The sequence below is a fragment of the Uloborus diversus genome, chromosome 1 (genome assembly GCF_026930045.1).
Source record: "Uloborus diversus isolate 005 chromosome 1, Udiv.v.3.1, whole genome shotgun sequence".
In the NCBI taxonomy this organism is placed as follows: domain Eukaryota; kingdom Metazoa; phylum Arthropoda; class Arachnida; order Araneae; family Uloboridae; genus Uloborus; species Uloborus diversus.
In genome coordinates, this window is record NC_072731.1 from 32,582,321 (window position 1) to 32,608,722 (window position 26,402).

A 26,402-nucleotide genomic window follows, 5' to 3' on the forward strand; every position below is an offset into this window, starting at 1 on the left:
AAAAATGTTAATAGAAAATGTTAATAGTTAAATAGAAAAATGATATTTTTGGTTGGAGACACTTACAGGGGCCAATCCAGGATATTTTTCTCGCTACCTATTTTTGTGAAAGTATTGCATCATTCTATTTTTGTGAAAGTTTTTTTATCAGCATTGTTTTTGTGAACTTTTAGAGGCATCCTATTTTTGTAAAAGAGAAGTAGAACAAGTGAAATTTTAGTTTGAAAAGTGTAAATGTCATCTAGTATTATTTTTAACAGGTTTCGTTTTTTGGGGAGGGGGGGAGTTAAAAACCTAAGAAGTACCAAAAATACCTTCATAATTTTAGCTTAATGGACTATGTACTGTGTACAATATTGGAAATTATGAGAAAATTGTTCCCAAAAACATGTTAAAAGATTGCGATAATATTGCATAAATTCACTTTGGCGAGAGACAGCTAAAAAAATTAGTTAAAATACCACAAAAAGGTTGCTATTTAAGCGATTGTACATATAAACCTGCTTGGAATTTTATTTTGTAAGTAAATTTTGTTTTAAACAGAGAAACAAATTTTATATTTTAAAATGCGAATTTTTGTGAAATTTTCTATGTTTTTGTAAAGCTACCTGATTTTACTACTTGATTTTTGTGAAAGTACCTATTTCAAAACAAGATTTTTGTGAAGGTACCGAAAAACGGTGGCAAAATCAGCCTGTATTGGGCCCTGACTTAAGATAGCAAAAATTTGGGAATTCTAATGCTCTTTAAAATTTTTATTTATTGATTTATTAATTTATTTTCACATTTTTCATTTTTTTTTTCATGTGTGTTTAAAAATTCCTTTTCTGTGACATTTCTCAAAATCTTTTTTTTTTTTTCATTGTAATTTTATTATTAATTTTGTGATTAAATATCAAACAGATAAAAATAAAAGGTTTTAATGTTGTCTTTGCTTGATCTTCAGATCAGTATACAAACATATATGCCAAGAAAAAAATTTAATAATAATGAGATAATCAATTATCCAATCTTATGAGGCGCAAAAATTTGCAAATTATTGCAGACACGTGTTTCAGTGTTACAAGGAACACATGTCTGCAATAATTTGCAAGTTTTTGTGCTTCATAACGTTGGATAATTGATTATTTTAATTTTCAGCACAAAGGTATTTATTTGTTATTTAATAATAATAAAGTCAAATATAAGTGTATAACTTAAACATACCAAAAAAGAAAAAAAGAAAAAAAAAGTATCTAATAGCTCTTTAAAACTCACTCTTAACTTGTTGAGGTAAAGTTTTTAAATTCAACCATTCTTTTGTGCTTTTTTTAAAAGCTCTTTTGAATATGTTAATAAAAGCTTACAAATTTTAAAAATAGGTATCAAAACACTATAACTTAAATGTGCACTAAATTTAAAATAAAAGGAGTGTAAGAAAAAAATAGAGTAGGACAGGACTTGTCTTTTGTGAAAAATATTAGACAAAAAATATGTATCTAAGCGAGCTTCAATTTGTAGTTGTAGTTTTTTTGCATCCTTAACCTCCTTTTTTATTATTTTATCATGTCACACTTGTTTCTGTGTGTGACATGTACATAGTTGCTCTGAATTGATACAAAATTTAAATTTTTGCTGCTTCAAGCTGCTCCAAATTTGCAATTTTACTGCTTCAGACTGCTCCAAACTCAACATTTTCCTGCTCCCAAGGTTGCTCCAAAAGCGAGTTTTGATCGGCATAACCCTGATATACAGGGCCGTTGAGGTAAATCCGGAAAATGGGACACAAGTATTAAAACTCTTATAACGCAAACAAAAAGGATTTATTTTGTACACAACTTTGCAATATTATAGAAAATATGTTATAAAAAGAAATTACTCTATATAGCCGCCGTTAGCTGCTACCACTCGCTCAAGACGCGACCGGAACCAACCGCATGCATGTTTCACCTCCTTCCTGTTGACGTTGGGCACCACCTCAGTAATGGTGGCTCTCAGCGCGTCCTTGGTATTATGAAATTTTGCGTTAACCTTTTCCTCAACTACGCCCCAAAAGTAGTAATCGAGAGGATTGCAGTCCGGGCTGGAGGGTGGCCACAAGTCGGGTGCCCAGTGGTAGGGCACATTACTGTGAAGCCACGCTTGGGTTTTTCTCGACTTGTGGGCTGGCCCTGAGTCCTGCTGGAAGATATAATCTCTTCCCGCGGCCACCATGTCCATCCAGGGCTTGACTACCGTTTCCAATACGTGAATGTATCCATCGGCGTTGATTCTGAGACCTTCTTCAAAGAAATGAGGTGGCATAACATCCCCTTCGCTGCTGATAACCCCAAGGACTATGACCGCTGCTGGAAATTTGGTGTGCATGACGGTGGGTACTTCTGAAGCATCCACTCAACTGACCTGAAGATAACCACTCAATAATCTCCTTTGGTGATTTACCGGCACAAAGGGACTCAAGGATCGCTGCTCTTCTGTCTTGTTCCCGGCTCATGTTGTTGCTTGTTGTAACGTGTCTATATGCGCACACCTCGTGACGATATGAACTACACATTAGATAACCTATTCGCAAATATGCACTCAACAACCGCTAGAGGGCAGTTAATAAAAAAATTCCGGATTTACCTCAATGACCCTGTACATGATGTGTGTGTGTGTAGTAGTTACTTACTTCAAAATTAACTTTTTGGTGAGCCAAACTGCTCCAAGTTCACTATTTTCCTGAGCCAAGCTGCTTCAAAGTCACTATTTTCCTGCACCTGAGATTGCTCCAAAAGTGGAATTCAGCTGACACATCCCTGTATAAGTAGAGTGGTGGAGTCCATCCAAAAGTGATTAATATGCAAGTTATGCATCGATAATCAAAATAAATTAATATGTAATCATATTAATTTATTTTGATTTTTTAGCATGGGAACAAGAATGTTGTAAAATTGTCCTTCACAAAAGCAAGCTTAGAAACCATCACTTTCACCAAAAACTAACATTTTTCAAGTTTAACTTTAATGCTCTGCCTTTTTTTATCCGTTTTTCCTTTGCACTTGGAAGAGTTAAACACCTTTTTAAAAGATCATGAAAAGTCATAAATAAATTTTCATTTAAAATCCTCCATTTACTCATGCTAACTTCTAGTCACAGCTTAAATTTCTAGATTTTTATTCGCTATTCCTCCATGTTCTAAATACTTCCTCAAGTTTCTAAGCTGAAACTCAATGTATAATTAAAGGAAATTGTTCTTTTTTTTCCAGTCCTCCAGTACAGTGTCCATGGGAAGGCTGCTTCCGTCAACTTGTAACAAAAATAAGTCTCTATTATCATTTGAAAACTCACAGGGGAGATATAGATTACAAGTGTTCCGTTTGCTCCAAAGGTAATAGCTTTTTGCTTTGCTTCTATCTGTTTTTTGGTTTTGATGCACAATTATTAACGTATTTATTTTGAATTTCATCAAACATTTCAAAAGCATGAAATTAATACCTTTTTGCTAAAAGGTAAAAATATACATCTGTTAAAAGATCTATCGTCAGATGTCTTTTCATCGGCTCATTTGTTTGCCTTGAAAAAGATAATTCCTTTTTACTCTAAAATCTTTCGTCTTCTATCTTTAGCTTGAATTTAAAAAAAAATCAGTAAAATTTTGTGGTACATTGCAAAAAAATAACCAAAAAGGAAACATTTTAAATTTTCAGATTGCAGGAAAAGCCTTAAAACAGAAGACAAATTTATTTCTTCATATTCGAGAAAAAGAATGGCAACACATCTTTCTTCTCAATGACTTTCTTCACACTAAAAATTTTAATAAAAGCATTGTTGCGGAGTTGAGATAAAGCACTGAATAATAATTTAAATGGAGGAAAGTCTCAGAAAAATAGGAATTTTATGTCAAAATCTAAGTATCATAATAGTTTTTCATTGATATCTCCACTAAATATTATCGGAGGATTATATTAAAAGCTAAATATACAGAAAGGAAAAATACAAATCCATGGATACCTGGTTCAATGGTCAGTTCACTGGCGTTCGGGAGGAGTAATTCGGACATAGATGAATACATAGATACATACATAGGCACATACATAGATACATGCACTCTATTTTTAATTATATAAGATATTTGTATTTATGTTTGATGTTTCTGATTGGAATAAGGCCATGCCTTTTTAATATTTATGTGATGCCTTAAAACTTGATTTAAATTCTCAGAACCCAGGATGAAATTAAAAATGACAGTGCAAACATTTCCTCAAAACTTTTCTCTTAGATTTAATACCTGTATTTTATGTACCTTATCATTAGGATTATAGTTGATGTCACTTAAGAATTATAGATTGAGTTTTACTTTAGTACACAATAGTCATACATAAAAGTATTAATCTGAAAATCTTCTGTCAAATTTAGATAATTTTTTTTCTTCTTTTTGTAGGATTTATGAAACAGAAGCTTTTGGAAGCTCATATGCGCACTCATCAAATCGAAACACCAGGTGACAAATCATAACATATTGATATCTTATGCTTAATTCTCAAATGCATGAAAATATAACTTTTCTTTTATAAATTAAAATGATTTTCATAATCTATGTTTTAGCTCCAAAACCTGATGAAAAAGCTGAAGAGAAAGCCCAAAGTGAAGGTGAATTAATTCAACTAATTTGTGCTGGATGTGAAAAGGGCTTCGATGATGAGGATCAATTTGCTGGTCATGAATGTTCCCCGGAAAAAGAGTCGGTGTAAGTATGATATTGACTAAAAGACAGGTTTTTTGAATAGATCCATCATTTACTGCTAACAAAACAAAATATAAGGCATAAATATTGTTAATGATGATATTAATTATTAACATGTAACTTATAGTTTCAGATAGTATTGAATCTAGAGTGGACCAGTTTGGAATTGCTTTGGAGTTCTGTAATCTACTTTGCACACTTTTTCTAATTTTTTATCCCAAGTTTGACTTGCTAGTTTGATATTAATAGCAAAATAGGTATCCAACTTGTTCGAAGAATCTCGCTGCCATGTTCATACCACGGAGATCAGTTCTAAGCTGTGGTTGTTGCATTCAGAATTTTTTTTAGAAATTCCACCATTTAAAAATGACTAGTTTTTCCAGATTGCAAGAGAAACAAAGAGAAAATGCAATGGTGTATGATTTTTAATTGAATTTGTCTTGGTATCAGAAATTTATTTCAAATGTCTATAGATGTTTTCTCTAGCATCTTCTAGTCTAACAGTTTTCTTATAGAAAAAGAAAACTGTTGGGGAAATAATTTTTTAAGTACAGTAAACTCCCGATTATCCGCGGAATAGGGTGACACAGTAACCGCGGATAAGCGAAAACTACGGAAAATCCGAACAATGGGTAAAAAACAATACTACTGTATACAATAGCTAAAAAATATGAATAAAACTCAAACATACATTTTAGTTGTAGCTAAAATCATTGCTACATTGCATCTACTAACATTGAATGTAAAAAATATATGCATTTAAAGTTAAAAACGAACAGTAATACAATCATAAGTTAAAAAATTATTTAATGACCATTAAAAAAATAAATTGTGAAAAGACCCGCGGATAAGCCGAGCCGCCGATAATCGGGAGTTTACTGCAAGTGTCACCAAAGACACAACATCTAGAAAAGTAAAATTAGCACTGGAAAAGCAATTGTAATTCCTGTAGGAGGTGAAATGCGTAGTGTGCTTCAAAGAAAGGTGACAAAAAACTATAGGTCATTGTGCCCTAAGCCCTGAAAAGTTATGATGGATTTTAGATTACGTTATTTTTTTCAAAAAGAAAATAGCATGGTGTATATCTAGTAAAATTACTTTAATGTATTTTTTTATCCTATAATATTGAACTAATGTAATTATTGTTCATGCTATCTGTTTTTAATGTTTACTGCATATTTTAAGTAACTTTGTTTAATTTTTTAGATTTTTTCTTTCAGAAAAAAGGGGAAACCTTCCGCTGTTTGACAATTTCGAACTTTTATTTTAGGTGTCTTTTCTTTCTCTTTTCTTTGCTTCACTTATCATGAAGTGTTCTTTTGAATTACTGCTCTTGAAAATATGGAGAACTTTGCTTCCTTTTTTTTTTTTTTTTTTTTTTTTCAAACTTTAAGAGGGTTTCTAACCCATTTCCAACTCATTGTGTTTATGATGATCTGAAATCTACCAAAAAAATTTTTTTTTTCCTTTCTCTTCGAAGGGGAAATGCATGTAAAATAAAGATATATTTTACTATATATTTCCTCAAAAAATTATAAAAGTATGCAATCAGTAACATGTCTTTACCATCCCCTCAGCAGGCAACTCCTTTACCTAGTTGCCAATCATTAATATATTTACTCAAAATAGTACAACATCAATGTTTTCTTCTGCTACTTCTGTATTGTCTTAAAATCATGACACACAGAATTTTTTAATTGATGGGTTTGAAATAAGCCTCAAAAGGAAGAAAATAACACTGTTGTAAGGTATGCTCACACAGACCCAAATAGATATGATATTTACAAGTTTGAGAAACAGCATTAGATCAATCGATTAAAAAGCTGATTCCAATGAAGAAGAGATCATGTCATAGCTACTAAGCTAGAAATAAAATCATTTGTAAAATTCGAAAATGATCAGCCATTAAAGGTTATAATTATGAATGTAGATCCTGTATGTGTATGACTTTCAGTTCACCCCTTTGGCTTTAAATTAGATACTCCAATTTTTAGCTTGAAAATTCTTTGAGATATGAAGTTTTGCCTGTTTATTTAGATTTTGTACTTAATAATGATTAAGTGCAAACATTTATTTTGAAACAAATAGAGAAGAAACATTTACACTTAGATATAGCTTTTTTTTTTTAATGCATGAAAATATTTTTTATAGAAGTGTAACTCATTTTAAAAGAATGAAATATCAATCAATTCCGTAAAAAAAGTTATTGTCTAGGGTAAAGGAAATAAATGCATGCTATTTCCATTTTTATCGTTAAGAATGTTTGACATTTTTAATCCAATAAAGCAACAAAGAGTATTTCTGATTTTTAATGCATGAAGTATGCTTATAGAGCCATTAAAAATGTGTTTGCATTACTCCCTTTCGAAAAGAATATTTTATATGCATCTGTTCTGTGTTACGAGTTAAAGGTTTAGAATTACTCGATAAAATACTTAAAACATCAATATAAAATTTTAAGGTATGTACAGGGTTGGTGAAAAACAGGAAAAGTTTTAAAAATTAAACACTATTTGTAAGAAAAACAATTTTATTTTAGGAAGATCATGAAGATTTTATGAATTAAACGTTACGGAATGTTTCTTATTTAAACCTAATGTCTTCGTAATTAATTAAATAATTAAGAATAAAATCTTGTAATTTCATTTCCTCATACATAGAGATTCTATAGGAGAATATTGTTTGAAAATCTTTTAAAAAATACAATACATAAATGGGCTTTGGTATGAGTAATCAAAGAAACAATTTATTGTAATAGTTCAGACATTTTTAATGACAAATAACCAAGAATAAATTCTTGTAAATTAATTTCCTCAATTTTTGAAGGAAAAAAAAAACACTTTTTTTTTTAACCATTTGGTTCAAACCAAACAAACCTGTGTATTTATATTTTCATTTAGTTTATTCTGTAGAATGCTAAAAGCCTGGAAATTTGTTTCAAACAGCTATAGGAAAAGTCAGTAAATAATACTATCAAGTCCCCTGTACCCAAGTACCCTGAATAATACTATCAAGTACAATAATGCATTAAAGCAGTGATTCTTAACCAGTGGTCCAGAGCCAGTCCTAGATTTTTGCGCCACTTTAAAAGACGAAACTTACTCAAAAGAAAAAGAAAGAAAACTCCATTATAATAAAAATAATATGTACTACATCTTTTACGTGAATTTCGTCATTAATTGTCGTACTTTGCTGTGTTTTTTCAGCAATCTTATTTCTAAATAACATTAAAATATTTTCTGTAACAGTCAGTTTTTCAACACCAATTAAAGTTTTATTTATTTATTTATTTTTTAAATATTTTGCAAGAAAAGGAAAAGGGAAAAAACCTCACCAGTTCATAAACAAAATTCACATATTTTTAGCGGTCAGCAAATGCAAACGTGTTTTTTTGTGAAAAAAAGAAAGAAAAGGGGGGAAGGGGAAACTCCACTGGTCTTTATATATATATATATATAAATTTCTTGCTGGTCAGCAGATTAAAAAAGGTGTAGAAACGCTGTTTTAAAGAATTGCTGTTGATTGTTTAAATGTCAATATTGGGGCAGGGGGTGCTAGAAAAGCCCCTTCAAGTTGGATGTATCCACCTTTTTTATACATGTTTGTTTGTGTGTGTGTGTGTGAATCTCAGTTAATCACAAATAAAACCTGGATTGGACCCAAAAAAAATACGATAATTCTATGCCTCTTTGTCAAAAGAAAGGAATCTCCTCCGTAGCATTTTAATTAAATCAATTGTATGTAAATCTCTGAATTACTTCCTGATTATCAAGCCATCTGGATGGTAAAACTAAAGTGCAAGGATAATTTCAGATAATACTTATGTGAAACATTAATTTTCATATTTAGACCAGTGACACGTGTATAAGAATTCACCATTTGTAAAAAGAAAGCTGCAAGAACAAAGCCTGGATTTAAACTAATAGTATCATGAATGAGTCACCCTAAATTTAAAAAAAATCCCAGTATTTTTGCAACTTTTACTATTAAAATTTATTTTGCTTTGAAAAAATTCCTCTAGAAATATAGTGGAAATTTCTTTAGAAATAACTAGAAATATACTCATAATATTAAGGTTTTTACTAAAATGAAAAGCAAGAAATATTGCTATAATTGAGCTGCATTTTACTGTCTTGAAACTATTGTTAGTTTTTAAAAATCCATGCAGCTATATTACTTTACTGTAAACTGAACAGAGTTGATAATTCAACTTCCTGTCCCAACATACAGTAACATATGTTGTAAGAAGAAATGGTACGCAATTAAAAAAGGATGACATATATTTTATTTTTGGAAGATTCTCGAAAGAACGTCCCGTGCGTAGCGCTAAGTTTTTTATTTTATGCAATTAACTATTAATTAAGCATGGGATTAACTGTTATGCTTTGATATTATTTTAAAGCATGTATTATTTCCCAACAGCATTATTTTTTGAAGGCTTTAGTTAGCTACAAAAAATTAAAAACTTAGCGTTATGCATGGGACATTTTTTTGAGAGGCCCTTTTTTTCAAAATGGCTCAAAAATAACTAGCTGGGCAAAAATGTACGGTAAATAAAAATATTAGTTTAAGTGGTTCATTGTACTGTACTTGTATAATTCCTCTGTAACACATACAACTGGTACCAAAATAGTGAAAAAACTTCTTTTCTGAACCCAGCCATATGGTGGGAGGGGGGGGGCATTGGCGCACAGATTATATTAGCATATACTTTATTTTTATATTTTAATACTAGATAAAGTCATTGAAATAATGCAAGGAAAAATTCAGAAAGTAGTCCTAAATAAATAAAGGGAAATATGTTTCTATGAAAAATAAAAATTTGAGTTTGGGAAAAAAAAAGACTAGAGTATGATTATGATGAGGAATTAAGAATCCTCTACCTAGGGGGAGGGGCAGTTGCCCCTTCCTGCCCCCCTCTGGCTATGCCCATGACTTTGTCTGTGTGGGAGTGAGTGTGTGTGTGTGTTTATACATTCTATCCCGTCCTAGCAGGATTGAAGATTTCCTTAAAAAGCAAGATTTTTTGTTAATAAAGTTAGTATTAAATGTTTTTCTCCCTGATTAAGTTATTGATTGAGATATTGGTATGATAACAGGATTGCTACTGCAAGTTTTTCTTTGCCATAGTAATCATAATTTCCCATCCGTTCATGTTGCTCCTGAATACCCTCAGAAAGTTCACCAAATAGTCATTGCTCCTAAATTAAGAAAAAAAAAATTATGACCCCTATAGTGTGAGAATATTGTGTCAAATGAAATTCATGGAGAAAATTGTCATGACTTGCACTTTCATGAGTCATCTGGGTGGTGCTGGAAAACAACAATTTCGGAGATGAAAATATAAAAGAGATAGATTGTTGTGTTTTAAACTGATGCTCTGTATACCCTTAATTAAACCATTTTAGTGATGAGTACAAAAGTCATTAAGGAGAATGAATGAATATGTAAATCCCAGTGTGCCCTATTGCATTTGTCTCAAAATATGCTTTCAAGTTACTCTAAAAGAATTACTGAATTTTTTTTCGATTTGAAATGTTACAGGGTTCGTACGCCCTTGAAAAACCTTGAAAAGTGCTTGAAAAAAAAAAGTTCATTTTCAAGTGCTTGAAAACCTTGAAAAAGTTTTAAAACCTTGAAAAAGTTTCTTAGTGCTTAAACTCTTTCAAAAATAATCGGATTGTGCTTAAAACTTTTAAAAAAGTATTTCACTAATGCAATTTTCTGAACATGCGTTTGATTTGCAACGTCGCGAAAAATCGCTTCCGTGTTTGGGATTTCAATCCTTTTGCATCTTGTAAATATTTTGAAGTTTTTTACAATCGGAAGCTATTTTGACCTATGGTACCTCAGATTAATTTATTTTTTGTTTAATTTCGATGTCTAAAAAAGGAATAATTTTGGAAACCATGACAACATTGAACTTACTCGGATTTCGCGGAAAATTTCTCTGGTTTTTGAAATTTCAATCTTTTTGCATCCTGCAAATATTTAAATATTTTGGCTAATCGAACGTTATTTTCGCATATGCTACCTCAGATTAGCGTATTTTATGTTTAATTTTAGTAAAAAAATTAATAAATGTATTTCATGGGGAAAAAAGCCAACATTGAACTTACTCAGACTTAGCGGAAAATTAATTCTCGCGTTTGAAATTTCAATCTTTTTGCATCTTGCAAATATTTAAACATGTCGGCAAATCAGATGTTATTTTCAAATATGCTACCTTAGATTATCATATTTTATGTTTAATTTTAGTATAAAATAAATGAATTTATGGGAAACATGCCAACATTGAACTTAATTTGCGAAAATTTGCTTCCCTTGTTTGAGGTTTCAACCCTTTTGCATCTTGTAAATATTTTTATATTTTTGTCAATTAGAAATTATTTTGACACGTGCTACATCAGTTTAGCTTGTTTTACATTATTTTTTTAATAACTAAAAAATTAATTGCTTTTGTTTTGTTTAATTACATACATACTTTTTTAATTTATAATTAGCTAATTCTTGGTTATTAGAGATTTTTTTTGAAAAAAATTTAAACAATTGAGCACCTAACATTTTAACTTAAAAGTTTGTATTTTAAAGATAAAGTTGAATTATACAATTTTATAAAGTTGAATTTATAAGTATGTCATTTTCTTTATATCTGCTGAAATAATTAAGGTATGTAACAAGAGTGATTGTATTTTGGTTATTCACTGGAAATCCGGTAGTGTTTGTTATGCTTTCACCTCCCTACTTCCAATTTTCCCCCTGTAACTTAAAATTACCCCAATGTTCAAAATTACTACTTTTGTTGGATTGTGGGCATTTCGAACAGCTTACCATAAGAGGTTGTAATCAGCAAAGGGGTAGATAACTTAAGGAGGATCCTTAATCTTCATTGTGGTCTAATAAATTGACCAGGACCAGCCTAGCTAGGCCCATTACCTGTTACTGGTTATCAACAGGTACTGGGCCTGGTATTTATCTGTACAATATTTTGACTTCATAAGTTATTTTAACATAAGAAATGAATTGTATGTATATCAAAAATAATTGTTGTACACATGTATATTTAAGGAATAGAGGTCTTAGTTTTAAAAATCATCTCCCCCCGATTAGCTCTTTAAAACTTACGGGTGATTTTTTATGAAATCACAATCAAACCTGAATAATATCACTTCTCTAAATTTAAATTCTAATTTCAATAATAATCCATTTGTTCCCAAAATAAAACTACTTTTGTCATAATGTATGTCAACTTCTTATGAATCTTTTCAATTTGGAAATATGACTCTGTGAATCAGAACTTGTATATTTATTGACTATTACAAATTATTCAGTAAAAGCAGGCTCAAGTTTACATTCAGAGTATTTATCACTTCTTAAGCAACTTTTGCGAATTTTGGGGTTCGGAGACTGGACAGGGTACTTTCATAAAATGTTTTCTTTCTAAATTAAAAAAAATACCTAAATTTAACTTTACTTGAAACAGTTTTAAATTTACTTGAGAACAGTTGAAATGCCTTATATTGCCTGAACAACTAATACATACATACGAATAATTGATTAAAAATTTGAATACTTATAAATAATTATCGAATGTCTAATACTTTTGAACTTAATAGTGCTACCGGAAATTTCCTTCTGGGTGTTCTTTTTAATCCTAACCGCCCTTATATATGTGAATAAACCAGGGTTGGCAAGGTTTTGGACACTACGGTAAAAACCTCAGTAAAAACCCTGGTTTTTACCGTCCTGTCCAAAACCCTGGTGTCCAAAACTCTCCGAAAGTGTCCAAAACTATATTTTTAGAGAAATTATGTTTTATGAGAAAACATCAAAAACAGAATAAAATGTATCGAAGTAATGTTTTATATTGAACATTTATTCAATGTGAACATTCAATTTATGTTGCAGCTGATTTTAATCTAGTTACATAGAAGTTGAATTCTTGATTCAAATTTCAATTTGTATGCATGAGTTTTTTTTTCATAATAGTAACCAAATTTCCTTATGTTTATGCATGTGTGCAAATGAGAGCAGAGTTGTGGAGGTTTTCACCGTCCTGTTCAAAACTCATGTGTCCAAAACTGTCCGAAAGTGTCTAGAACTATTTTTGAGAAACTATATTTTGTGAGAAAATATCAAAAACAGAACAATATGTGTTAAATTATGCTTTTTTTGACTATTTAATACATTTATTCAATGTGAATGTTCAAGAATATAAATATATACGTAACTTATTTATACAGCAGATTTTAATCTAGTTAGGTAGAAATTAAATTCTTCATTAAAAATTTCAGTTTGTATGCATGAGTTTTTTTTTTTTTTTCGTTCTATAAATCAAATTTTTTGACATTTATGCATGTGTGTTCAGAAGAAAGTGTTCAAAATGTAGTGCAATAAATGTAATATATTAAAAATATGAACTAAATAAGAATAGCACAGCTTAAAATATAAGTGTTCAGTTATCAATTTCTTCTTCTTTAATCTATGATTTAAAAAATAATTTTTGTTAAAACATCATGTAAAACTTAATTGCACCTAATATTTTTTGCACCTAAATATTACACATTTAATAACATTCCTTTGAGTTTTAAATAGAACTGAAATTAGTTGTCCTGGTAGTGTTGTGAATTTCCTTTCATAACACTACCAACTGTTACATAAGGAAGTTTTTGCAATAGAGTTATTGACAATTTTTTTTCAAGTCAAATATTTTTTTAATGATCATTTTGGAGAAAAAATGTTATCAAATAATCATTAATTAAACCTCACTAATATCTATATTTATGCATTACAAATATTGTAGTAAATATGAATTGATTAGATTTCACCCCTTTAGCTTTAGCATAGTTTTTGGGCAGTTTAAGACAGTTTCGGACGGTAAAAACCACCTGTCCTGTCCAAAACCAGTTTCGGACAGTCCAAAACCCAACCCTGGTATAAACCACTATCAATATAGGAATTAAATGTTGAAACCTGGGGTGGGGGAAAGGGGGGGTTGACTTCAAAACCTCCTCTCTGACTATTCCATTGAATTTAGGTATTTTGGTTTCTTCCGTTAAAAGTTAAAATCGTTCATGAAAGTTTTTTTTATTATTTATTTATTTATTATTATTTTTTATAAATATTAACTTGCATAATCAATAAAATATGCTTCTTTGAATGTGAAGATTGCAAAGTTAAACCTCGTTGAACCTGCTCCTCTTTGTGATCGAGCTTTTCAGACATTTGCAGAAAAGACTTTTGACACTGATCTTTTTTTTTTTTTTTTGTCAAAGAGTCTCTTGTTGTAGAATTGGCAATTTTGTTTTCCTTAACTTTTTTATACTATTACCTATTATTTATACGTTTGCATTAAATAAAATCTGCATACGATATTTTTAGTACAAATTTATGATATTGCCTTGAAAAAAAATTTTTTTGCCTTGAAAAGTACTTGAAAAGTGCTTGAATTTTTTTCTCCCTAAAGGGTATGAACCCTGTGTTATGATCCAAAACACGTTGAAAGGAAACATTTGTATGTGCCTTTTTTTTCCCCAAGTAACATATTAAATGCATTGGTTGTTGGTTTTCTGGATAAAATGTAGTTTTTAATTTTACCTAAAACTTAACTATTATTTCTATCCCAGTATTCTCGAGCTAATAATTTAGGTATTTAAAAAATCTGAAGAAATTGTCCAGAAATGCTCATTGGAACTTGTTTAAACTTGAATATGGGTCACCGAAAGCATATGCTGAGTTATATTTTCCACTAGAGCCTACGAATTAATGATTTGTGTGGCAGGAGACAACTATCTGGATATTGAATATTTAGAGCTCTAAAATACGAGGAATGACGATGAACTAAAGTTTTATTTTAGAAAACCTTAAAAGACAGAAAAAACAATGCTTGAAGGCTTGGCTTATAAAATGTGCATTGAAATAAAATGTTTAAATATAGCAACAACAGCAGGTTTTAAAATTAACAAATACAGTTAAATTAATGTACGGAACAATCAGAAGGCTATGCATAATGCAAATTAAACTGGATGGGGTTTTTTTTTCGTTAGACATATGGATTATGATACCGTAGTTGCCGTAGTAGGGCGAGTTTGGCGATAAACAATACAGTTGCAGAACTATTTTTACAGTTAAAAATTGCAGTAAAAAACGCTTCACTCGCTAAATAGAGTTTTAAAGCAACTGTAAATCTAATTTAATGATTTGACGAAAAGTTTTAAATTCCAAACAAACTTTAATTTTTTTTTTTTTTTTTTTTTTTGAAAAGTTGTGTACGCATTTTGTGCAAAGAAAATTGATCATTTCACATCAGAAGGGGAGGGAGTGTCAATTTTTTTTATTCAACGGACTTCCATTAAATTTTTACCACGGGCATCACTGTGCGGGTACTGCTAGTATGTTATAAACGAAAGTGTTATTCTTTTGCATCAAATATTTGTATGTTTTAGGGAAAAGCCCACAAATACTCAACAACATCAAAAATTGCTCAGAATTGCATTTTTGGAGCTCTAATTTTGAAAAATTACTGACCCTAATATTACAAAATAGGGCCTTACAAATTGCGTCTTGAGTTGAGGGAAATATTCGTGCAAGGGTGTCCATGCCGCCTTTCTTTAATATCACAAGCATCGGGGGGGTTTTGACACATAAAAAAATTTAGTGCAATAGCCTCTGACTGGAAAACATTGCTTAAATTTTTTGAACCATAATTTTGACAATTTTCCTGGGAAATGCTCCAGATCCTCTCACCCATAAAATCTTCAAATTTTGTCTAAAGTTGCGTTTTTGAAACTTCAATTTTGTAAACTTGCAGGGGGAGAAGGAATTGATTTCAATCTACTATTCAAAAAAACAATCGATCGGAAACAGTCTCTGAGCTCCCTCTGTTACCCTAACGTCAATAAACATCGCCTACAATTGTGTTTTTAAGGCTAAAATTGCGTTTTTTGAACTAAAAGTTTCAAAATTTTAAGCGGACACGTTTTAATTTTTTTCCGACCCGATCAAAAAAAAATTTTTTTTTTTGGTTTGTTTTTCCAATGTACCCCTTAAAACTTTTTTCTGGTTACTTCACTGCACGCAGGGGCAGAATTTGAGCAAATTTGGTGAGAACTAGACAAAGGAGAATTTCCTTTTGTTTGATTCTAAACAGATATATTCTCAGAAATGATATCTGCTTTAATGATACAAAGGAAACTAATGTTTTGGAGACTTATAGAGAGGAATATTTTTGTGCCCTAGGAAAAATATAGAGAATCATTGCAATGATTCTCTATCGCCGCAAGGTGCCCCCAATTTTACACGATGATGGGCACACCTCATTTGTTGTGAATGTCGTCGTGTTCCGTCATAACGAGTGGCGCCCGGGGCGGTTCCCCCCCCCCCTGAATGGCCCTGAGTAAGAGAGATGTCCTCAATTGGTGGGTGTCCATTAGGTGGGGGTTCACGGTAATAGCATTTGATCAATTTCTGCAAAGAAATATTTATTCAGCTTACACTCCTGGATTTCCACATAAGTGAAAGTGGTTAGAGGTAAACTTCCAAATGCACTATTCCACTAATTTAGAAACCTAATGATTCTGTAGCTGTTTTGCAGAGCACAAGCTGCTAAAGTAATTGACGAGGTCTGTTTGCCATCCTCAAAATTGTTTTGAGTATGTTGAAATATGTATAGTTTTTCGAGCTGCAAAATTTTCACCCTACTGTTCCTAGTACTCATATCTTCTATATGTCAATGTGTTGCTACAAATCACTTGCATTCTACCAGAAAACCAGCAGAACCAACGATTTTCCTGGTAAAAGCAAAAAAAAATTTCAAAATGCCCAGTGATTGAGAAACAGTTTAAATATATTAGAAATCCTCCACATTTGCAAACAAATAATATCAATCCTGAAACCAAAAGAATATCATAGAATTTAACAATAAGCATTAAGGGAAGTCATTATCAGTGAAATAGCAATGATCTCAAGTAATGTTGTTATAATTTAGTTATATTTGTATACAGTGAGCTTCCGATTATCCCGGAATAGGGTGGTACGTTAACCGCAGAAAAGAGAATTAACTTAAGTGAAAACGATGCTAGTGTTTGGACATAGTGCTAAAAAAGATCTATAACACTCGTATGCATTTAAGCTATGGCTTAAACCATAACAGTGTATGTAAAAGCTAGAAACTGATCGTTCATTATTGAAAACAAATCACAGACATTTATCAGCAGATTGTGCAATGAGACTGTGTATCTATAATACACAAACTAAGAGTGTGATAACTGCAACAGAAATACACAAAATGTGATAACTGCAACAGATCAGTAGGAGAGAATTGTTTTTAAGACCAGTCCGGTCACTCTTATTTATGCACGTAAGTAGTGTGAAAAGCCACCGATATGCGGGACTTTACTGTAGTTGATTATGTAATACTACAAAATTTAGGTTTATTGAAATTATATTTCCTTTCAATATTTTTAAATCGCTATTATGTTTTAAAATCATTATTTTGTTATTGAACGTTTTTTATTACCTTGAACATATGAATTGAAATGTAAGGTACTTTTTATCATATGGAAGGTATACAATTGCTATTTCATAGTGAGGAAACTTCAGCAATGTTTTAAGAAACGTTTTGATTTACTTGTCTGATCCGTGGGTTTAATCTTAATGACAGTGCTGGTAATTATGGAACTGTGCGGTCAATTTAGAGTTAGCTATTCAAGTGGTTTTTGAAGGTTAAAAATTGGTTTTACTTTTTCATCTGGAGTAAATTTTTAATCATTTTTTTATTCAGTGATTGATTTCTAGGGATCCTAAAAAGTAAAAACTCTTTTAAATGCTTCATCGTCCGAAACTTTATGGGGGCACTTTTAATTACTGAGGAAAGCATTCCATCGTTAAAAAGAAGAAGAAAAAAAAGGCAGACGGATTTCCATCCTTCAATTGAGAGTTTATTTACCTTTCATGAAAGTCCAAAACAGAATTAGGCGATGTATCTCAGTAATGTTTTATTGATACGTTTCGGTTCGAGTTGCTTACAATTATTTTTGTATAGGACCCTTAAATCGAGTAGGGTCTAATTTCCCAGCAACGGGACCAGTACATTCATGAAAATTCGAATTTACCGACTCTCTGATCGTCTCCCCAAACACAACAAGGCGGACGTAAAAACTTACAAAAAAATCGCGTTAACGGTCGTTTTAGAAAGTTCATAAACTTTCATGGAAATAAATATCGTATATACGCCAGAATAAATTGAGCAATTTAGAACAAAATTAAAAAATTGAGCTATAACAAAAATGTTCGGTTTTTTTTTTTTTTTTTTTTTTTTCCCAAATATCGAAAGTACGAATATTTTCCCAATTTTACTTTAATTCCTTCAACCTAAACTCTAAAGAAATAAATGTTGGTGCACTCAAATGTAATTTGTATTGCGGACTGTTAATTAAAAATGTTAATTACATTAAAATCCTGACAGCAAAAAGTACGGTAATGCCGACTTCTGGGTTCACATTAAAAAGCCAAACTTTTTTGATATCTATTCAGTACCGCAGAAACAATTTACAAAAATCGTATTCGTGAAAACGAACCCGATTCGAAAATCGCGATTCTAAAAACGAAACCTTTTCTCACGTACCCAAAAGTAGTAAAAATTTTAGTTTCCAGTCATTTTTGAAACACGGTCATTACATTTCATTTTGAAAACATTTATGCCTAACGTGCCGTAAAACCTTTCCGGTAAGAGTGGCATCCATGTCATTTAGGCATGACCTAATTCGATCCCTTTTGCCGGCTTCAGCAATTTAAATAAGAATGTTAAGCATTGAAAAAAGTGCGAAGGTTCTAAAATTTGCTACGACGACCAATGAGTTGCATCACCTTGCGCCAGCGATACCGTGAAAACGGTAAGGAAACAGTATTTCAAGGTTGAAGTTCTTCACACTTCTCTAATATTACTCCTCACTAGTTATTATGCTCACCGGGTTACTTTTTTTATACCCCTTTCCAAGGGTTTCCATACTACATTTTACATTGTTCCACACAGATATTAGGCAGATATCATCACATGGGGACCAGAGCGGAGACGGGAGTCCCCATGTTTGGCGAATCTAGGTCCTAGCAGACGCATTTGCTGTGAACTCTAAAGAAGATAACGCCAACCGATTTCTTCGCGTTAAATACGAGGCTGCTAGCGAATACGTAAGAGAGTAGAGAAGTTTTCGATTTTTCAATTACATTTTTGTACGATAGAATAACATGTATGAACATCATCGGTGAAAAAAAATTTGCGATACGATAAGTAGTTTTTCTTTTTAAAGTTCAAGCTAATGTGACGTCATCCGCTCTTCCGCTGCTTCAACGGACAAGGAGAAAACGACGAAAGTGCAGTTGGCTTCGTTTAAGACGTACTCGGCATCGCGTTTCTGGAACATTGAATCTCTCATCCTCTCGGAAATATTCGAACACCATCATTGATGTTACTATAGGAAGATTATTAGACTGTGCTCTAACGAATCCGGCCTCCATAGTGTGTTGAAAAGGATTATTAAAATTTCTTAAAAATAAAAATATCGCCGCTCTCAAAATGTCCGTAGCGACGACAGGGGATCTTTCGCGCAAGGCTGCCCTCTAGAGCCCTGTGACTTAAGCTCGTGACGTTTCAGAAGAGTGCGCTTTTGCGCATGGGTTGGTTTTTAAAAATTTATTAAAAATCAATCATGGTGTTTAAAATTAAGCGATGGTAAATTTTTGAGTTTTGAGGGTCAATTAATAATATCCAATAATCAAAACAGGAATATTTAATAAGTTGCAGCTTCCCTATTAGTAAGATTTCAACTTTTTAGAGCTTCTTGGACCCTTCAAAGTGAAGGCTGCTAAGTCGTGATTGCAAGCCGAAAAGTTGGTACCTGCCCTAGCGATACATATAACTTTGGTGAATGTTTGCATTTGCCAGTTCCAGCGAATATCTGCTCGGTTGTTGAGAGGATTGAAGCTAATTTTAACTATGCCTAATTGGACATTTTTCTTATATTTCTTCCTGTTTCTTATTTTCTATCACGCTGAAACTGGTACTCATCTCTACTTGTTTAATTCAAATATCGTATTCAAGATGTTTCTACACAAGAAAAGAGTCATGGCAAAGGAGCCTGGGTCGCATTTAAAGAGGTAGCCGAAGGGGCCCTTCCCGATTTAAAATCCTGTATACGCTTCTTGAAAGATACAGAGTAGATTTTGATAAATCAAAGAAATGTACTTTCGTTTATTTTTTGTAATTGTGCAAATAAAATTTTCGAAACCTTGTTATTTGTATTAACATTTTCTTTGCCAGCTAGTTGATATGCCTTTGTAATGCACAGATCACTTTTTTTTATATATTACGTAGTAAATGTACACATGTTATGTGATATATATGTAAGTAAGCTCAATTACACTTTTCTTCTTTTAATTTTAGAATTCCTGCTTCAGTCGCTGAAACTGAACAAAAAGTAGATAGCGTTCAGAGTGAATCTGTAAGTAAAGAAAAGGTATCAGGACGCAAACTATCGGAAGACAATAAAGATGCAGAGGATTCGTCTAAAACTAAGTCAGCTGATGTTTTGCTCGATGCTGTTCTAGAAGATTCTGCCGACAGTCATAATATGCAAGACAGCAATTTTAAGCAAGCGACGGATGAAAAATCGGTAGATCCAGATGAAGAACCAAAGACACTGGAAATAGTGTCTACTGAAAATAGTGTTGATGTTCCTGACAAAAATTTCAACGTAGAATCTGCAGCGTCAAATATAGAAGATGAAAAAAAAGAATTCATTGATGGAGTGTTGTCAATTTCTAATCAAGAAAGCAACGATGGATCTTCTGCTCAGTTTGACGATATTTCAAGTGAAATGGTTCTTGCTATGGAAAAAAATCAAGTTATGAATTTAGAGGATTCTAATTCAATCAGTAACCAACCAGAATTCTCGTTAGACGGTGAAAGCAAATTGGAAGAAACAGTTGAAGTATCATCCGAGCAGCCAATGGATATTTCAGAATCTGAAAATAAAATTGATTCTGAGAAATTCATAGAAGCAGACTCTCAAGCACAATTCTCAGATGCAGTTGATTCAGAGCAGCAAATAATTTCAGAGTTCGCTAGCATAAGTCAAGACATTACTTCTGTTAGCGAAAAGGAAAATCTTGAAGACACTCCCATGGAAAGTTCAGACCAAATACTTGAAGCCTCTGATGGGAGTCAAGAGATCGACTCTGAGCATGTTGTAATGATGGTTGCAGATCATCAAGACGATAGCCAAAGTATCGAATTGGAATTACCTGATGATTCCCAGTATAATCGCACTTATATGAAAGTGCCTACTTCTGATGGCAAAATGTTGCTGATACCATTCAGTGCCACTGAAAGTGGAACAACAGTGCTGTCTTTGCCACCTGGCTTGACATTGGAGCACGACGGGACTGCTCACGGGCAAACAATTCAAGTTGCGCTTGAAGGTGCTGAGGAAGTAGATGAAAATGGTGAACCAACAGGACAAAGATTTCTGCATGTACCAGTGGAAGGGGAAGTAATGGAGGAATTATTGCAAAGTGGAGGCATTCAAGTTGAAGAGAAAATGACCACAGATACTATTGTAACTGAAGCTGACATTTCACTTCAATGTAGTGAAGACTAATGCAGAACTGCATTTTATTTCTGTGGCAACAGATCTATATTAAAACAATTCTTTTGGGACTTAAGTTGGAACAATCCTTACTCTGTTTTCTTTTTTGTAATCCATTGCGATGTTAGTAAAAAAACAATAGATAACCATTCAACAGACGTCTAATATTTGCATTTGGAATTCAAACCAGTGTAAAAAAAAAAACATTGTTTTACTTAATATTTTATTTTTAAACAGCTAAAACGGTCAGATTTCATGTAAATATTGCATAAATTGTATTTTCCTTCTTAGAATTTTAATCTGCTGTCGTATCATTGGAAGCCAGAAATTTAGGAGTCATCATTTTACCAACATATGGGAATGTGATGATTGACTACAGCTTTTACACTGTGTATTGTGTATAATAAAGTTTAAATCGTATATTTTATAATTATGTATATATAAATGAATTAAAAGTGTTCTCAATCTGTAAAGATTGGAAATAAAGAAATCAGTTGTGGTAGTTATATTTGCCTTTTTCCTACAAAAATGGACTGCAATTTTGGTTTCGAGACGAGAAGGTTAGGACCGAACGTGAGTTAGTTTGCGTTGTTACATTTTTGTATAAAATACTTTTTTTAGAATTATATTTGTTTTAGTACGCTAGTAGTACTAAAAAAGTTTTTTAAATGGCTAAATTTAAGTTATCGTCTTGGAAGAAAAATGAATTTATCCTTTCTTTTCAGCAAACATAAAACATTACTTGGGCAAATACAAGAAAACTAGTAAATGGCTAAGGTAGTTCTGTTAAAGCTGAATTTGATAGAGGTGTTACATTTTAGTGACTGTATTGACCACAACAAAAATAAATTATTTTTAACGAAAAAGACTTGCCACAATAAGAATCTATCGTAATAGCTTTAGCGCAAAAGCAAACCGTGATGCTGGGAGTTCCAAATGCAAATGTAGGCCTAGCTGCTTCGATATCGCTACTTTAACGTGCATGGGATTTATTGTTTTGAGAATTAGAAATCTGTAATTTTGTCTTCAAAAATGCATGTATCAAATGTTTTGAATAAAGCTATCGTTACTATACCGTTGTGTTTTATTTTAGAATGCTGTGACGTCACAATGTTTTCCAACAGCCAGCCAATCAAAAATCGATTGATGCATTGTCGACCATTTTGTCGTAACCGTACTGGAATTTTAAATCTCCGTGGATGAAACTTGTTGCAGAAAAGTTGAATAAGGTTCAAGGTTCAAACCACTTCTATAAAACATTTAGTCTAATTCTATGACGTATTTTGGTACCAAAACTGCGAGATAAAGTTTTTACCCGTAGAAGCTAGATTCAAACATGCTCTCACCAGAGAGTCGTTTAATTCGTTTTTCTATTGGTCGCTCGCAAAGCTACATGTGTAAATTAGTGATGTGATATGGTAGGCATTGAAGTTCACTAGGCACTTTTCGATGGTTGCTACCATTTCCTCTAATGACATGTATTTGATATGCGATAGGATTCTAAATTCACTGAATATGAAAATCAAATGATTTTGTGGCCTGTAGCAACAGCTAATTAAATTAACATCCCTCCCTTTAAGTAAAATGTTTTGCATCACCCTTGACACATCTTTTGATATTACACTGACTCATGGGGGGGGGCAAGCGGGGCGCGTTTTATACTGCATAAAGATTTTAAAAACAATACTGCAATAACAACACGGATGCAACGTTTTATTCATCTTAAAATATGAATAGTGATAGTTCCTTACATTATCAGCATTGCATTAGTTCTGTCGGCATCAATCTTGAAAAACATTGTCGAAATCAACATTGTATCAAAACTGACGCCGTCGAGATCAAGGAAGATAGAAGAAAAGGGAGACGCCCAAAGCCGTAAACTTACTGAGCGCGCTTGAAGCCGTGGAAAGAACGGGAGAGGGGAAGGGGAAACTCTATCCAAGAAAGCAATGGTATTCAATGTAGAGTAATAGGGAAAACGTTTAGAAAGAGAAATAAATGTCTGGCACTTTTATAATTTTTATTATCGGAGCAAAAAAACTGCTTATTTATCACATACAACAATGAAAAAGCTATTTCTTTCGATATTTTTTTTTCTTACTTTTATTCGTTTTTGTTGTTAGTGAATGCATTTTTGGAATGTAGAGTTGTTATTTATTTCCCCCGATAACCACATAATTTCAGAAGCTTAAACGCACTTAATTAATGAAAAAGTATGTCTAAAACTGTGCTTAGTTAGAATTAGAGTATAAACACATAAGAAATAAATTATACTAAAAAATGTGGATGCCTTTAATCTTAAATTTTGAACATTGTTTGAAAGAACTACAGAATGTACCAAATACAGAAAATGTTTTTATTATACACAATAAATATTGACACATTGAAAGTAAAACACAAATGTATGACAGAAATTTAAATTTCTTTAAAAAATTCCCTTAAAATAGCCAAAAATTTAAATAATTTTTCTATTACAATTTCTTTCTCAAGAGCTCTCTTCAATAAGTTTAGTTTGAAAAAAAATCTGCCTTGTAGTTCAAAATTTGTGTTGCTTAAGCTAAGGCCCCTTATATGAAGTACTTATAGGGGTTTTAGATTAAGACATGGCACAAATGAGACATTTTTACGCACTGTATTTCTGGAATATTGAACTTCTTTTTAATTGTGACAATTAAAATATGATGAATCATCATTATATATCATAATATGATGTAGCAAATTTATAGTTTTCTTGCATTTAAAAAAATATGTGCCCTATCTTCTTTTTTCTATGGTTCTAGTAGAGATATTTCGAACAAGAAATGAGTTATTCGAATTGTGTTGCCAGGGTTGGCAAGTATATCACCATGGATGAAAAAAAACACGGTTTTCCCCTTCCAGCAAAAATAGATTTTTTGCAGCATTTAGAAGGGAACAAAAAATGGAATTTTTACAGACAGCTTATGTAGTTTTTTTAATATTGCCCTCAGTAAATTAATAAAACATATTAAACATGCTTTAATTAAATTCTAGTTTTGGTTTTCTTTGACATCTAGCTAGCCTAAAATAAATGTAATATTAAACTTGCCTAAACGAATGCTTCCAAAGATTTTTTTTAAATAAAAATTGAATTTACAATTTGTATTTGAGACAGGAAAACAAATGCAAAGGATGATTGTCTGAAGGGACTAGACATTTAAAGTTACTTTTCCTCTGGTATCAATTTCCCCAGACTAGACATATACAGTTCTCAACTACTTTTCCTCTGGTATCAATTTCCCCAGTCAGGAGAAAAAAAAGTATTTATTTCTTTAGAAAACAAGAAGTTCTGCCTAGAACTAAACAAGCCTACTTTCCCGTATACCCATACTACTTCCTAGTACCTGATCAATATTCTCAAAAATAGCTAAAATCGCAAATTTTTTCAAACATATTTTTTTAATATTTTAAGCTGATTTCTAGAAATAAAATATTCCTTACTCATCTTTATAAAAAAAAAAAGCAGCACCTTTTAAACAAAGCAGCTAATACACTTTTTTCCATTAAAAAAATCTTTAACAGCTTTCAAAACGAAAAAATAATAATTGAAATTAATAAGCTCATTTAAAAAAAATACAGTGGCTCCCAAAAGTGTTCGTACATCTACGACTTTCAATGAAATAGGTCCTTATCCATTGGTTAGACCTAATATTTCGGAATGGGTATTTTATTATAAGATCTATGATCTATTTCTAACAAAACTACATGAAAATTTCTAATAAAACATTTTTTAAAAACCAAAAAGTGCCGGAAATTTTATCTCACAAAAGTCTTCGTACACTTTGAAAAAATGTCAAAAAATTAGTAAATAATCTAATTTTTTACTAGGTTATTATTTAGTAGAATATCATGCAGTAGCAACTACAACTTTTAAACGCTTGGGATTAGATTTCATTGTTTTTAGCCTACTTTCCCAGTAAAAGTCAGAAAAAGAAGAAAAAAGCATGAAAGAAGGCTTAATGCATCTTAAAAATATCGCGAAAAACAAAAAAAAGTCAAAAATAAATAAAATAAATAAATATCGAAAAATTAAAAATTGGAAAGTAGGGTATTGAGATGGGGGAAAATGTCTGTCTGTCTGTCCCCCCCCCCCCCTAATAACTTTTGAATGAATAGTGTCCGATTCGAACAAACTTTTTTTTTGTTCGAAACATCTCGGAGAGAACACCTTATTCCCATATTTCACTTTTTGATTTGGACTACTTTTTGTTCAATTTTGAACAGTTCAAAAAAACTTAACATTAGCGCCTACGGGAAAATTCAAGGCAATTCCGAACTGTGAGGTGAATTGACTTCAAACAAACTTTGTAGGAAAAAAATGTTGATGAAAAACTTGTATATAAAATATCTTTTTGATTTGAACAATTTTCCGTTCAATTTTGAACAGTTCAAATCCCTTAACATTAGTGCCTACGGGGAAACTGAAAGTCAATGTAGATTCCGTACTTGAAGGCGGATATACTTCAAACAAATTTTGCTGGAAATAGCTCTTGATGTCAAGCTCCAGACTCCGACTCCGACTCATGTACCCGACAGTTAATCGGACTCCGACTTCCGACTTCGGCTCTGACTTCGTAGCTTTGGCAAAAATTTATACACGGAGGACAAATGTCTGACTCTGATTTTTGGATATTCGACTCCAGCTCCTTTATCTCAAAATGAGATTGACTCCGACTCCGACACTATGGTTTTAACTGTGAAGTAATTATTGTTGATATGACTTGTTTTTATTTTCACGCTCAAGTTTTAATTTAAGTATTCAGTTTTCGGCGAATAAACTCGAAGTCATTTATGTTTCTACATAAAGATATGCGCAGACGATTTTTTTTTTTTTTTTTTTTTTTTTTTTTTTTGACAATGAAAATTATTTCTTTAAGTTGACATTTTATTGTTTTTATTTATTTTGGTAAGTGCACTAATTCATTTAAAAAATTATTTTTGGCAACAGGGGAAAAAGAACGATTTTTTTTAATATGATGTATTTATTTTAATGCGCTTATTAATTTCAATTATTATTTTTTTTTTTCGTTTTGAAA

The 26,402-nt window shown here is 31.8% G+C and overlaps 1 protein-coding gene across 1 annotated transcript in view; it reads left to right on the forward strand.

Moving 5' to 3' along the window:
• LOC129229120 (uncharacterized) overlaps nucleotides 1–22,420 on the forward strand; it is a 114,565-nt gene extending 92,145 nt beyond the window's left edge. The window contains exons 17-20 of the mRNA XM_054863458.1: nucleotides 3,228–3,349; nucleotides 4,403–4,462; nucleotides 4,567–4,708; nucleotides 20,145–22,420. Coding sequence (XP_054719433.1) covers nucleotides 3,228–3,349; nucleotides 4,403–4,462; nucleotides 4,567–4,708; nucleotides 20,145–21,360 — 1,540 coding nt within the window. The 3' untranslated portion in view covers nucleotides 21,361–22,420. The remainder of the gene's footprint in view (nucleotides 1–3,227; nucleotides 3,350–4,402; nucleotides 4,463–4,566; nucleotides 4,709–20,144) is intronic.
• The last annotated feature ends 3,982 nt before the right edge of the window (nucleotides 22,421–26,402 follow it).